General features: G+C 38.4%; 1 protein-coding gene across 1 annotated transcript in view; it reads right to left on the minus strand.

Annotated features, from left to right (window-relative positions):
* LOC119796324 (protein kinase C-binding protein NELL1-like) overlaps window positions 1-16,062 on the minus strand; it is a 321,529-nt gene that overhangs the window by 203,773 nt on the left and 101,694 nt on the right. Inside the window, exon 5 of the mRNA XM_038304828.1 lies at window positions 4,085-4,181. Within this exon, the coding sequence (XP_038160756.1) occupies window positions 4,085-4,181 (97 nt within the window). The remainder of the gene's footprint in view (window positions 1-4,084; window positions 4,182-16,062) is intronic.

Raw genomic sequence — 16,062 nt, forward strand, 5'->3', positions numbered from 1 at the left:
GGTTATTATTATCAGAGGTGTCAAAAGTATTAATGTCTATTACTCAAGGATAAATCCTACTGTTTAAAAACACTTTTGTAGAAGTTAGAGTATCAACCTAAGTTTTTCATTCAAGTAAAAGTGTGAAAGTACAATTTTTAAAACTGCTTAAAGTATAAAAATGAAAGTAATGTAGAAAACTTAAAGGATAGATTTCTTTACTGCACCACCAAATTAAATGAAAATGTTACTACAATGCTGAATTCTTTATAACTAATGGTAACAGTGTCAAATTGAACTTTGCATCATCCTGAAAAACTATTTATTTTGGTACCGAGTTAACAAGTTTCTTGCTTCATTCAACACATCTTCTGTAGTTTTTTTTAGAAAATATGACAACCATGGGAATATCAGAGCGCTTCATTCTAATCAAGAAATTTTGAGCATGTAAACAAGGCTACTGGACAGCAGAAAACTAATTAATCATATCATGTAAAACACAGTCCTGACAATCATTTAAACCGGTGGCAGCATTCTACTTTTGCTTTTTTATTTGGCAGAGACAGATAAGGTGGTCAGAGTTAATAGGAAGGTAGACAGAGCTAATTGCATGGCAACCTGTAATAGGATGCAAAAAACATGAGACTGAAGTAGAGGTTAAATGCCCTGCAGGAAAACTTCTAAATGATGCAGCCAGAGTAAGAATAAAAAAAAAAAAACCTTATAAGTCTTAAATCCCATTCTAAATCTAGGGTAATACATGAAGTTTAAAGGTGCACATTTCCATTAACCATCCATTTGTTTGAGCTACTTTCCAAATAAAATTGGGCAAAAACATTAGTATCTCTATGTGAAATCTGACTAAAACATACTAAAAAGCATTAATAAAGTAAAGCTTAACATAAATACATTCCACTGTTTCCAGGTTTGTATTTCTAAATCTTTTAAAACCATATCATTATTGTCTTCTGCAAATTCTTACCATATTTAGTGTTGTATTAACACTTCCTGGTTTAGCTTACAGAATATGCTAGAGAAGGTGTAATGTCAATGCTGAAAATATGAAATGAAACTAATCTAAGCAATGAACGAAGCACAAACAAATCGAGGTGATCTGTCTATGAGTGTCCAAGTAAGAATAATCATGATTCAGTGGTGCATTAAACAAAGCATTTCAAAGTGCTGGCTCTAAAAAAGCTTGCTGTGTCCCTGAGGAGCAGTATGCTTGGCACAATGGATTTTAGATAAAGATAATTTATTACAGTTGCTCCCTCAAATGGAGAGACTCCCAGGAGAAGTAAGAAAAAAAGGAACCACTTCAGGCATTGTGCAGACCTCGTATGTTTTATTTAAAGACCTAGTTAGCTCATCTTATCATTATCCCACTCAAGTCCTGAATAGAATGGACTACACCTGCTGCTTTATTTCAAATCCTATCAACGTTGTTATATTCAGAGCTCTTGGCTATTTTTCTCTTCCCTTCACCTCTTGTCTCTAAGCTTAACACATAAGGAGCCATAAGTAGACTATGAATACCTCCTAATCTTGAACAAGTTAAACTAAGGTGTATTTTTACAAAACTTGGGGAGAATAGCAGAATGATAAGAAACCTGTTCATAACTGTTAACTTTGTAAGTAGTCAAAAAACTGATGTTTGTGGCCTCCTTAGAAAGCCTGTTATTGTATAATTCTATGTCATAACCTTTGGATTTATGTATAACATTTGATATGAGGGAGCACAAAAAACAACATGAGAGATTAAAACAGAAAGCTTGAGGCCTTTCCCCTGTGATCACTTGGCTAGAAGAGAATGGTATTATTGCCGCTATAATATGCAGTACGAACAACAGTTGGCACAGATAAAATGAAATTAAACAAAATCATGGTACTGTTAAAGGGCTAATGTACAATAAAGTGTGGTACCTTGCTGTCACCAAGTCCACAGAATAGTCACGGAATGCCATCAGTCTGTAAATTTCTTAATTGACAGTGCAGGAAAGTTTTCCTCCAACCAATCAAACTAAGCACGTTAAGAATGGTCAACTTATCCATGACTTTGTATACATTATGCTTTGGTCAAAAAGAGAAAGACTGCATTATCCCACAACAAACAATCCAGGCGTTGTATATACGTGCTGCACTGTATAATTTAGAAATTCCCCAGGACATTTTTTTAAGTAAAGTTTTAAGTAAAGACAATGTCTGGTCACCCTTACATATTAACAATTTGAAGTTTCAGTGAGTGCTTGTTGCTATGATGCGTCTTTGCTCAGCAGCTTTGCTTGTTGTAAACCAACCAATCAGCGCATAGATCATCTAAACGCATTAATGCATTCTCACTATATTAAACAAAGTCCCAAACTGACAGGATACTATGCACCCTATTGGTGAGAAAATAAGGAGGAAAGACAACTATAAAGAAATAAGAGACAACTCTAAATGCAAGAAAAATAACCACCTAAACAGGTCTAACCAACAGTATAAAAAATGCAGATTTTATCCCTCTAGAGAGTACATGCAAAACGGTCAAATAACTTTCTTTACTTGGCTGCATATGGTTAAGAAGATGACTAAGTGCTTTCCCACTGGCAAAACATTACATTTGGTTGACAGTGGTATTATAATACATGAACTTGACTATTGTTTATTTAAAGAAAAAAATCCTTGTTTTTTAAATATTAGAATTTTCTGAAAATGTCTTAAGATTATACTGCTCAAATAAAATATGAATATGTTTATTCTTTTGAAGATAAATGTAATTAATAGAAGACTGCTCACAAAGAAAACGTACAGTATGACAGGACCAACAAATAGCATGAAAACATTATTGGCAAACATTTTTTTTTTAAGTAAAACTGAAACATCTCTAATCAAGGATTATCAGGAAAACAATATTTATCAACAATTCTCAAAGGAAAGCTATGATTTGAAAAATACAATGTAAATCTAACCATTGGAATTAAATGTGTTTTTAAGAAATGTGCAATTTCACTACCATTTTTAAGGAAACTTCATACAAAATTGCTATATGGATAAAAAAAAAAAATTTACTTCTAAATGTATCTGGATGGCTATAAAGGAACAGAGGCTTACAAATTAGTATTAGGCAAAGATATTAAACTTTCTGTTATTTTTTTAGATAGAATATTCTATTCTAGAAATAGCAAAAAAAAACCCGACAAAATAAGAACAGATTAATGAAATTCTCCAAAACATTCACCTTTCTCGTCAGGCATAATGAGGTATGACCTGAATGAGATGTATATCAGAAGACATAACACATGGTATGCAACACATAACAACAGCACCTTGATTCAGTGCGTTACATGGGGCATCTGTCAGCTGAGATGCTGTGATTCTAGAATGAACCTGAGGGGATAATTTCCTCATTCCCTGGCATTTCACAACCAGCTCTGCTCTTCCACACCATCTGTCAATGCCACTGACATGCAGATGTAGGCCAGGTCATACTGGTGATGACTGAAATCAAGGATCTGGGTGATTGAAACATGATGCTTTAGACTTGAGCAAAGCTAGGGTTTTTTTTTTTTTTTTTTTTTTTTTTTTTTTTTTTTTTTTTTAGTAATGCTGATACAGTGAACAAAATCAAAGCAGAAAGCCAAAAAAGGACAGTACTCCAGTACAGGAACAATAGTTTTAAAGCATGGGGAGGAGAAATAATTTTCACCACAGTGGGGCTTTGCAGCTAATCAATATGTTACAAAAGAAAAATAGAAAGCCCACTGATTGCATGGCAGGTGGGAAAGAGAGCTATGAATATCAAAACTGTGTGCATGTCCTGGTTCTACTCTGTCATGTCCCCTGCCTGCTGTGAGAGCATGCAGAAGCCTGAGAAAATGAGTAACAATTAGAAATTGACAACATTGTGATGGCCTTGGGAATAAGCATTTAAAAACCCATGCTGAGCTTTGTGTAGTTCGTCTGAGCCTCCGGCACTTCTTTTTCAGAGTCTTGCTATTGTGTTTCTTTCCCAAACGCCCTCCTGCAAATCTGTTCAATTACACCAGACTTTATTGAATGTGAGGCAGATTCACTTACATGAGGCCTCTAAGAGTTTGTCTGCAGCATAGGGAGATGGGCTTACCTTAAACAGACCATGCTTGTGGCTGTGTTGCCCAAGCCACACTCCGCTGCCCAAGGTAAGCTCCATCTGAGGGGGGTCTATCACCCGCTCATAAATCCTGCCAAAAACAAAGCAGAAAGGGCTGTTACTGACATATGCACAGAGACATTTACTGCTCTGACAGGAACACTGATCCAATACAGGAGAGCACCAGGATGAATCCAACAGAATATTCTCATCTCTGCTTGTTTCTTCTCGCCTCTTCCTTTTATGAGAAGGGGGGCTTAGGCCGGTCTTCCTAAGCATGACAGCAATTCTCACCCCGCAGCTCTACCACAGTATTGTCATCTGGACCCAGGATATATGGTGGATTAACCACCCAATTCCTGACAGAAATACAAAAAGGCTTTAGCATTATTAAACTAAGCATCCCAAGGGTGATGCAGCGCCATTGTTTTCTACACTAAGACAAGGTTAATAATGGAGTATTTGCCAGGATTTGTCCTTACTTCCAACACTGAGCAGAACAGATCCTATATTTGAGGATCATTCTGCTTTGGCTTAACGTTTTAACCATAAAACACATATGAGCAACCTCTGTTGTGTTTACAACATGAATTTGTGCCATTTTACAGGGATCGTTATAAGTTTGGTATTCAGCCAAAATAAATGTATAAACTTTAGAGGGTAGAAACTGAGAACACTAAGCTAGAGATGTGAGCAGCAAAAACATCAAATGACTCAGGCTCATGCTCACAGTATAATTTAAAATGGCCAAAACTGAAAAGAAAACACAACAAAAAAGCTCAAATTATATGGTCAACTAACTGTCAGACTAAGAAACAAATCTGCTTAATCTTTCCTGAGGCCTTTTTAAATAATTTGCCAACCACAGAGTATCATTCTTACTTCCATAGCCATTCTATCTTTCACATTTTTTTCTCTTTGCATTCAACTCTTTTTAGTGTGACACATTGATTGGCAGAACACAAAAACAGTGTGCAAAAAAAATGCAGCAAGACCAAACTTTACTCGCTCAAGTGTGGACTAGTGGAAATTTTTGAGGAAACAAAAGTAATTGAGTCCAGCTCCTTTTGCCATTTTTTAGATTTGTAGTTTTGGCAACTGACTAATAAGGTATAAAATGTGTTTTTTAAAGCAGGATCTTTCACACTGACAACACATGAATTTGTATCTAACTCGAGCATATTTTACTTCTGCTTTGACAACCAATGATTTAAGTAAACACACTTAAACTACTCACAGTTGACACTACCACATTCAAATTGTGGTTTGTGATTTAGACAAAAATATATATTTTGACAGGAGAAAGGCTTTGATAAAGAGGTCATGACCTCTGTATTCCTCATGTTTATTATGAAGTTCATTGCAAGCTGCTGTTAAATCATATTTCTACTATCATTTTTGCACATTTTTTTAATTGCTGGTGTGGAACCCAATTTTCTGTCAGTTCCTATCTGTTTGTTTTTCTTTGTATAATTACCACTCCTGTTTAATTATACATATACAGTTATTTATATTCCACAATAGACAGCAAGTAAAAGAATTTGTATGATAGTTTATTTAGGTATTTGGTTATCTTTGAAAAATTTCTTGTACCAAGCAGTCTTAAAAAGTGAAACATCTATTTTTAAACTCTTGCTGTTACATAGTTCAAATATCTTTAAGCTTTCACTTTCAAATTTATTATCCAAAAGTACAAGTTGCCGTATGTATGATAGGATAGGATTTCTCTAAGTTGTTCAACACTTCAAAGATTTTGGAGCTGAGGCTGGTTATAAGGGTTTTCAAGTACCGTATTTTCACGACCATAAGGCGCACCGGACTAAAAGGCGCACTCTCAGTTATGTGTCCCATTTCTGTATTTAACACACACATAAGGCGCACCGGACTATAAGGCGCGTTTTTTATATACAGGTACAAGTCCTCTACTACCTTGAAATACCTCTACTGCGTATTTAAAAATACAGCGGGGGCAAAACTGAGTATGACTGTGCTTTATTCATGTATTTATTACAAAGTATTAATCAAACCTGGCAGCTGGCCGTGAGACAGAGACATCGCAGATGACACAGCGCTGTGATCACTCCTAAATTAACTTAAAATCCTGAAACCTGCTGACGGAATATGTTCGCTTTTATTGCCGGTATCCTGGTGCCTGCAGCTAAAATTATTTAGATGAAAAACACCTACCAGCAGCCGCGGTGAACCCCAGGCTGCCCAGCCTACAGGCTGCTGATGAAGGGATATCTGCTGTCAGCGCACCGCTGGTATGTGGGGGTCTGAGCGCCTCCGACAGAAATAGATAATCTGGATGAAGTGACTGCAATTATTAAGTTTTCAGGTGGACTTTCTCACTTAAAAACATATTAAAACTACTTTATTCCCACTGATCACAGCAAATATAGCTGCAAGATTTAGATTATTTAGATGAAAAACACCTGCAAGCAGCCGCGGTGAACGAAAGGATTTCTCCTGTCGGTGCACCGCTGGTATGTGGGGGTCTGAGCGCCTCCGACAGAAATAGATAATCTGGATGAACTGACTGCAATTATTAAGTTTTCAGGTGGACTTTCTCACTTAAAAACATATTAAAACTACTTTATTCCCACTGATCACAGCAAATATAGCTGCAAGATTTAGATTATTTAGATGAAAAAACACCTGCCAGCCACCGCGATGAAGAGGAGGAGACCGAGGATGCTGTTGAATTAAGTTTTCAGGGAGAAAAATACAGCGGGAGCAAAACTGAGTATGATTGTGCTTTATTCATGTATTTATTACAAAGTATTAATCAAACCCATCAAAGTCATCATCCTCTGTTATCCTCAGCATTCCTCTGAATAAAACAGCTGCGCTAAATCAGACATGCCAGTTTCCCCTTCTTCGCTGTCAGAGTCACTTTCCGTGCAGCGCAGCTCCTCAGAAATAATGCCGGCTTTTGCGAAAGCTTGAACAACAGAGCCAACAGACACTTTAGTCCAAGCATCTACAATCCATCCGCAAACTGTGGCGTAATCTGCCCGGCGCTGCCTTCTTATCCTGAAACTGTGGTCTCCGTCGGTCATCCATCGCTCCCACGCCGCTCGCAGCCTTACTTCGAACGGCTGCTTCACACCGATGTCGAGCGGTGGAAGTTCCTTTGTCAGACCCCCGGGATAACGGCGAGCACAGCGTTCATTTGATTCACCTTTTTTTCACATCGGCTGTGAGATGGGCACGCAGCGATGGTGATGCGTGGAAAAAACCACCTAGTCTTCTCACATACACCTGCCTCAGCCACGCATCCATCCAGCCTTTTCCATTTGCGTTAATATCATATGTCATCAGAGCGCTGTCTGTCTCGCTGGCAGCTCCCAGATCAGCTTCTCTGATTGGTTGATGCGGCGCGTCCAGCAGCAAAACTTCAATTTTTCCATCTCGAGCAGCAGAAGCGCGGCGCTTCAGATGCTTAAACGCTCCCGACGTGCTGCACCAAAATGCGCTGCGGGACCTTTTGCTGCACCTATATGCGCGTCAACCATTGACTTTGCATGTAAACTCGCTGCTTCTGCTGCACCTGCTGGGTCCGGTTCACACCGATGTCGAGCAGCGTTAATTTGTTTCCCCATGTTTTTCACATCAGCTGTGAGATGGGCACGCATGGAGTTACATATTAACAGCGATGGTGAGGGGTGGAAAAAAAAACACCTGGTCTCCTTACATTCAGCCACTCTTTCATCATCTCCTCAATGAGGTGGTCTCAAAAGTCGCAGTTACAACACACATAAGGCGCACCGCACCATAGGGCGCACCGCACATTTTGAGGGAAAAAAAAGACGTTTAAGTGCGCCTTATAGTCGTGAAAATACGGTAATATCTTAAACATAAACATATCAGTTACTATACATGAGTGAATGCAGCATAATAGATATTTATTTCCTGATATTTCTATTCAGGCAAAAAAAAAGGTAATATATTTTAATTGTATCTGAACAGGTAAACAATGAATGTAAGCAGAAAAGTACTTTAGAAACACTTCCCTTGTAAGGAAAAATTAATATCACTAACTTGAATGTGGTCCCAATAAAAGCCTTGAGTGGGTAACATCCATCCACAGGGACCCAATATTAGTTTCAGTTTGTTTGTGTTGACTTTCTTCAACAAAGATAGCTAATTACCTGCACATTTGGGAATGTAGTATAAAGTCCTTCTACAAAATTGGTTTCAAAAATCTTTAATTACAGCAGAACTGAATCAGTATATACACGATTTACCTTTCCAAACTTTATAAAATGTATGCTTAAACTTTGAATTTCTCAGTTTAAATTACTTTAGTTTGCCAATAGTCTAAACAAAAACATAGAATTTCAATGTCAACAAACTGTTTTACATCATATTGAGCAGCATGACAGTTTAAAGAATTTAATAACAGCTGCTAATCTAGAAAGCTTGACAACCTACTGTAACAGAATAAACTGAGCCAGAAGGCCTAAGACAGTCTAAATAAGCATCAAGCAGTAAAATGGAAGAATCCAACAATGATAAAAATAATACACCAGGAACTTCAAAAGCACAGGAGTAAGCAAGTGAGAGGTGAGTATCAGTGATTGATAGATTGATATGGGTGGTTGAATTGCAGAGAGAGAGAGAGAATTCTAGAAATAGAGAGCTTAGCATGGAAAAAGGAGAGAACAATGTAAAGAAGTGAACATAATTCCATAAAAAACAAAGAACAAGAGTAACATACAAGATTAAAAGCAAAGGAAAATAACTACTGAGGCAAAATCCATCTAACAATCAAGAATCATTGATATGGTCAAGAACAAAAAGACAATGAAACCCAAGCCTGTAATCAAACACCTCAGGCTATAAAATATTGTGGTTCATCTTGCTGTGATTTCCAGTTTTAATTTGAATCACTGTTCCCAATTTTGTCCCATCATTGTTCTACCTCTTAAATGTTTTTGTTGATGTCTTTTGTCTCTCTTAATCAGTATTGTGGTAGTATGAAGTTTTTTAAAATCAATTTTTCATTGCATTGTTTTTTACCCTTAAGTGTTCCTTTTTAGTTTTAAGAATTTACTTTTTATTTTTGCCATTCCTGTGGCCAAGAACACGGTGGCAAAGCTGGACTGTCTGTAGGGAATTCCTGTCAAACTCCAAAGACATGCATATCATGCGGACTTTTCTTCCCTGCACTTGTATTTCTGTATTTAGATAGACTCGAAACCTGTCCAGAATTCACTGAGACCTGGGATAGGCTTCATCCACCATCTGAATTTGAAAACGGTTAAGAGACTCAAGAAAGCAGATAGATGGTTTGCATTTATAACAATAATAATTGTTTTAAGAAAATACGGATTTCTTGGATAAATGCATTGAAAAAAATCAATAGATGAATGTGCCAAAATGTTCTTCAAGTGAATAAACAAACAACACAGAAGTAATATTTTTGGACCTAAGAAGTACCAATCAAAAGTTAGCACACAGCTTCAGTTATTACAGCTAGAGAACACTGATCAGGACCAACCTTGGGTGTAAGTATGGACTTAGACCTGAACCTTGAGCACCACATACAGCCATCTGAAGAATGAATAATGTCTCAGCCGGATCTTGCTCTTTGTGCTCATTTCTATCTGGATGTATTTACTAAAACAATGTCTTCAAAGATCGGCCAAAAAAAGTTAATCCAGGATGTTGCTGCCAGTGCCCTCACTAAAACTAAGAAAGTGGTGTATGTCACTCAAGTTTCAATGTTATACACCTTTTCCATTTTTCGGAAATAATATTGTTTAAAATACCCCTACTAATTTATAAATCACTAAATGGATTGCCTAAACTGCATATACCATTCACTTCAAGCGGCTCATGTTTTATTTGACTTATATCTTTAACAAAGTAACCTTTGCGCAGAACATTATTTTAGTTCACAGATGTTAGTTTGTATTTGTATGTTCAAAGTTACATAAAAAGGATTTAATCCAATTTAAGTCCCAACTTTGATGACATTAATGCTCTACTTGATTGTTTACAACTTTAAAGTCAACCAAATAACTGAAAAATGTCTAGACCTGTTGTTTTATTGTTGTTTCTTATACTAAATAATACAATGTTTGATATTTTCCTTATTCTGACATAACACATGTCATTTGGTTTGTTCATGCTCCAATTTGTAACTTCTATTCTATCTATATTTAACACTAACAAGGTTTCTATTAATATATATACAACATTATTGTTTTTAACCTTTGGAAAGGAAAATCAACTCCTAACTTCCATTTTTACTGTTCTTTTCTCCAATTGCTGTAGTAAAACGGTACTTTATTTTTCGTGACAGAAGTTCAGCTCTTTGGGTTTGTATTGTACAAGGTGTAAAAACTGTGGTGGTTTAACTTTGTCCATGCTGCAACAAGAATCTAGAAACCGGCGGGTGGGATAATGTATCCTAACTTTCATTAATATTTCATAAGTATTGATCATGATTAGCAAACTTCAAATGGGTATCTCTATGAAAATCCTTTTTATTTTGAACACAATTTCATTTTAATTACAGTGCATATATTCCCACATACACATTGATTGTTAAATAAAAAACTTTCCATTAGAAGAAAGTTAGTAAACATGTGCACCAGAAATTTAATTCCACATACTGCTTTAGTATCTAGTTTTAAAATATCACAGCTGTGTCCATTAATGTATAAAAATATCTAGTGTCTTCAAAGGTAAAATATTATGTATGTCTTTAAACACCAACAACACCTTAGCAAGAAATATCTTAATAAATTGTTTCAATATTGAAAGAAATACAGTTTTAAAATCACACAAAAATCATCAATGGAAATCAAATGTATTGACCAATGGTGGCCTGGATTTGGATTCACACACAAAATTAAAGTGGAAAAACACACTACAGGCTGATCCAACTTTGATGTAATGTCCCTAAAACAGGTCAAAATAAGGCTCAGTATTGTGTGTGGTCTCCACGTGCCTGTATGAACTCCTTACAATGCCTGGGCATGCTGATGAGGTGGCAGATGGTCTCCTGAGGAATCTCCTCCCAGACCTTGACTAAAACATCTGCCAACTCCTGGACAGTCTGCAATGCAATGCAATGTTGGTGGATGGATCAAGAGAAGATGTTCCAGATGTGCTTAATCGGATTCAGGTCTGGGTAACAGTCCATAGTTTCAGAAACTGCACACACACCGCAGCCACATTCGGTCTAGCATTGTCCTGCATTAGGAGGAACCCAGAGCCAACCACACCAGCTTATGGTCTCACAACGGGGTTTTAGGATCTTATCTCGGTATCTAATGGCATTTTCTGGCGAGCACATGGAAAGCTGTGCAGACCTCCAAAAAGTGCAACCCCACACCATTACTGACCCACTGACCCAACCGGACATGCTGAAGGATGGTGCAGGCAGCACATCTCTGTGCATGGTAAATCATGCTGTAAATATGTCACTTGTGCTCAGTGTAAATCTGCTTCCATCTTTGAAGTGAATAGGGTGCCTGTGGCAAATTTGCCAATTCTGGTGTTCTCTGGCAAATGCTAAACATCATGCATAGAGTTGGGGTGTGGACGTCCTGTTCCTCATTGCACAAAGGCAGAGGTACCAGTCCTACTGCTGGGTTGTTGCCATCCTGTGGCTTCTTCCACATCTCATGGTGTACTGACCTATGTCCTGGTATCACTTCCAACCTTTGGACACTCGGCTGACAAACCCAGCAAACCTTCCTGTCACAGCTCGCATTGATGTTCATGCTGGATGAGCTGCACTACCTGAGCCACTTGGGGGTTTTAGAGCTCGTGTCATGCTACCATGAGCGTGACATCACCACCCTCATTTAGAGGTGACCAGAACATCAGCCAGAAAGTATAGGTACTGAGAAGTGGTCTGTGCTCCCATCTGCAGAACCAACCCTTTATTGAGTGTGTCTAGTTAATTGCCAATAATTTCCACCAGCGGTACATTCCATTTGCACAACCGCATGTGACTGTCAATCTGTGTTGCTTCCTACTCTAAGTTGGCAGTTTGATTTCACAGAAGTTAGATGTAATAAAAGTTATATTGTGTTGTTTATGTGCCCCCTTTATTTTATTTTTAGCAATATATATCATGGTACGTGATAAAAATCTTTGCAATCATTTGCACTATGTATCCTCCGGCAAATATATAAAGAATAAAATACAGTCAAAACGAAGGTAGCCAAAGAAGAAGTAGAGCAATCTCTTTGGGAGAAAAAGGCATATTGGAGAAAGAGAAACATTACTTTAAAAGTAGAACACACTCTGGTTAGATGGCAGATGGATCATGTTTAATGGATAAAACGACCCAAATTTCTGCTACTGAAAGGTTGTTTCCGAGTAAAGAACTCGTATGTTGATGAAAATTAAGTCTAATCTAGATTTGTCATTGGATTCCCAGTAGAACTGTCTGCTAGCTTCCTTGCTATGTTGGAAGCATGTTATAGTTAAACTTCATAAAGACCTTATCGTTTGATAGAAGGTTCTATCTGTTTCCAATAAAGCACAACAAGTCTAGCAGAAGACATATTCTTATATATATAAAAGGATAAAGTGCAGTAAGAGATGAATGTATCATTGTGTCCCCCTGGGTCTCCTTGGCACACAGATCTCCCTTTACTCACCACATGCAGTCTGGGCTAGACAGCCTGCTGCAGGTGTGTTGGGCCCTGCTGAGCTTGACATAGGAAGGCAATAGTAATGACATACTTTATCACACTTGAAGCAAAACAGTGAAACTCTGATAGAAGAAAACCGTCAGGGGGTCTAGGACTTTTAACTCATTTGATTAAAACAAAGTCCTCCACGCTAGTAAAGGATTATGGAACTTCCAAAAGAAAACAACGCTTTTATTTCTTTGCAAACATTCATTGAATAGTATGAATCAGTTAAATTCTATAAAGATATAAATAGGCCAAACAATGGAAAAGCATTCTAAACGGTACTAGCCATCTATGCATTCTGGGCAATCACAGATTATTTAAATCAGGTGAGTAAAAGAAGAGACATATGAGTCCCAACATTTAAACCCTTATCTTCCCACACTTGCAGAGCTCACTGGACTGAGACCATAGCTGTTTTAGCAGTAATTATACCTATTTATAACCTCACCCGAACCTGTGAGTAACAGAGTGCGAACCAACCCAAGATCACAATGTCTGAGTGTCAGAGCTATTCATTTTCATTAAGTAATTTTAGTCATAGAATCCTTTATTTTTGTAGCATCAGTAAAATATTGTTTTAAGAACAGAGGCACAACTTCATCTCCTGGTGCTCACAGGCCAGTGCACACTGCCCTCACAGATGACCAGCACTAAACAGGCAAAATGAAGGGCTTTCTCTATCTTTCTCAAACATAATTTAAATACGCCCACACCTATATGCAAAGAGTAGATTGATTGTTTTACTAAACAAAGACCTAGTAGATTTTAAATATAACTAAACAAAGGCAATAAAGTCAAACATTTCTAAACTTGGAGTGTCTAAGGTATTTCAGAAACATTTACCTAAGGCTAAAATATAATATAAAACACAAATTAACTGTTTTCACCAAAGCAAAAAGATCAGAAACACATAGTAGCTGCATTGCCAAGAATGATGCAACAAATAAGATTCATATGTGGTCATGATCAAGTTTAACCTGACAACAGCCAGATGCATGTCTCGCTCCGCCTAGCTCCCCTCACATACATCTGGGAACCCGCCATAGGAATTGCCTTTACTGAAGGCTGAGCCTTATCAAAACTCCTTGCATATGATTGGATAAGCCACTTGTCTGTCATCTTTATTGACGTGCTATTTCAACCACTCACACCGAAGCTAACCCGTGACGCTGTGAGAGGAGGAGCCATTTGGTAGATCAAGCTCTTGCCAAATCCGGTCGGGAGAAGGGCGAAAACATCGTTTCCACCAACAAAAGCCTTCGAAGCCATTCTCTCATGTTCTTTTGATGAAACAATATCAGATAGATTGGACAACACAGAAGAAATAGCAGCATCAATGCTAACGCTTGCTTCCTCAATGCGAGCCGCCATTGTTGTTGGAATCTCACGGTCGCTTCTCCACTCCAGGACACACCCATCCTGCGTCCTGATTGGACAGACCATAAATTCAGTTGGGGAAATCACGTTCAATGAGCGGGTTCCCAGATGTATGTGAGTGGAGCTGGGCGGAGCGAGACATGCATCTGGCTGTTGTCAGGTTAGATCAAGTTACAGCCTTGGCATAAACCAGCCTGGCTCTTCCTCCCCCCTTTCTTAAATTAGACTTAGTTAGACTTAGACAACTTTTATTTTAACATTTTGTATACACAGAGGGTATACAAAATGTAATTTCGTTTTGTACAGCTTTATTGCATTTCCATTCCATAAAGTGCAGCAGTGATGAAATGTAAACAGTGTGTAAACAGTTTGTTTGGTGTTGTCAGTGTGATGCAGAGTCTGTGACATGATTTAGTGTTCGCGACAGTTCAGCTGTCTGATGGCAGTTGGGAAGAAGCTGTTTCAGAATTTGCTGGAATTTCATCGGATGCTGCGAAGCCTCTTCCCAGAGAGCAGCAGGGAGAACAGTCCATGGTGGGGATGGTCACAGAAACGCAGTGCTGGGATGAAATGTCTTTTAAGGAGAGAACCCTGATGAACTTTTTTACAGTTCTCACTACTCTTTCTAACTTTCTTCCCATCTGCAGCGCGGTAGCTTCCACACCATGCAGTGAGACAGCTGGTCAGAACGCTGTCTATGGGGCTTCTGTATAAGGTCGTGAAGATGGGTGGGGCAGGTGGTCTCCTCATTATCCGCAGGAAGTACATGCACTTTTGTGCCCTTTTGACCAGTGAGGGTGGTGTGTACAGTCCAGGTGAGGTTGTCTGTCATGTGTACCCCCAGGAATTTGGTGCTGCTGACCACCTCTACAGCTGAGCTGTTGATTAGAAGTGGAGCGTGGTTAGGCCGGTTCTTCTTGAAGTCGACGATGATCTCCTTCGTCTTCTCCACATTCAGGATCAGGCTGTTATTTCTGCACCAGCACAGCAGCTGCTCCACCTCCTCTCTGTAGTCCTAGTCATTGTCATCTCTGATGAGGCCCACCACCGTAGTGTCATTGGCAAACTTCACAATTTGATTGGTTGTGAACATGGGGACACAGTCATGTGTCATCAGGGTGAACAGCAGGGGGCTCAGGACCAGCCCTGAGGGGAGCCTGTGCTTAAGGAGATGAAATCAGAGATGTTCTGTCTGACCCAGACTGACTATAATCCAGACCTTAGCAAATAGACATTGACTATTACCATTCCTGTGAGTATGTATGGTCAGGACTCTGAGCTGACTGTCTATGTTCTGAGTTTGACTGATTTTTAAAGTATTAAATGTTGAACATCATTAGGCTACCTGTTTCTGCATTAATAATTACTCAAATACTTAATAGGGCCTGCTGTAGCAGTGATTGATTTAAACGCTGGTTATTACTTTTGTAGTTGGTTCATTGACCTAAGCACCAAATGGCACATCTTTCTGTGTGATTTAACCATGTGTTCTGTGACGGTGTTGTAAAGCCACCACCCAATGCCTCCCTCTAGAACAGTTTCTCAAGCCCAAATCTTGCTAATACCGACAATGTCAAGGTTACAGAAAGCACTGTGCAGCATTACTAAGCCAATTTCAACTCATTATCATTGTTTGAGCCTAACCCTTCTCCAGACTGGGGCATTGCCAGGTAATGAAGTAATGTATGGCTGTTGCTCTGCAGAGTGCTGGCTCTGTCCTTCACAGGAAATTAAAATGTTACACCTGAATTTCTCATTTGGGGTAGGCTTCTAATTGTTCATGCATGGTTTGGCTATGACCTACGTCACCTCATTTCATCACATTATATTAAAACATAATTTCATATTACTGAGCAGCAGAGCACTTAGGAAAGCGAAACTGACATTTTATCTGATAAAGTGTTTATAAAAATCTGCCATTAATCT

The sequence above is a fragment of the Cyprinodon tularosa genome, unplaced genomic scaffold (genome assembly GCF_016077235.1).
Source record: "Cyprinodon tularosa strain WSP-4 unplaced genomic scaffold, ASM1607723v1 ctg543, whole genome shotgun sequence".
Lineage (NCBI taxonomy): Eukaryota > Metazoa > Chordata > Actinopteri > Cyprinodontiformes > Cyprinodontidae > Cyprinodon > Cyprinodon tularosa.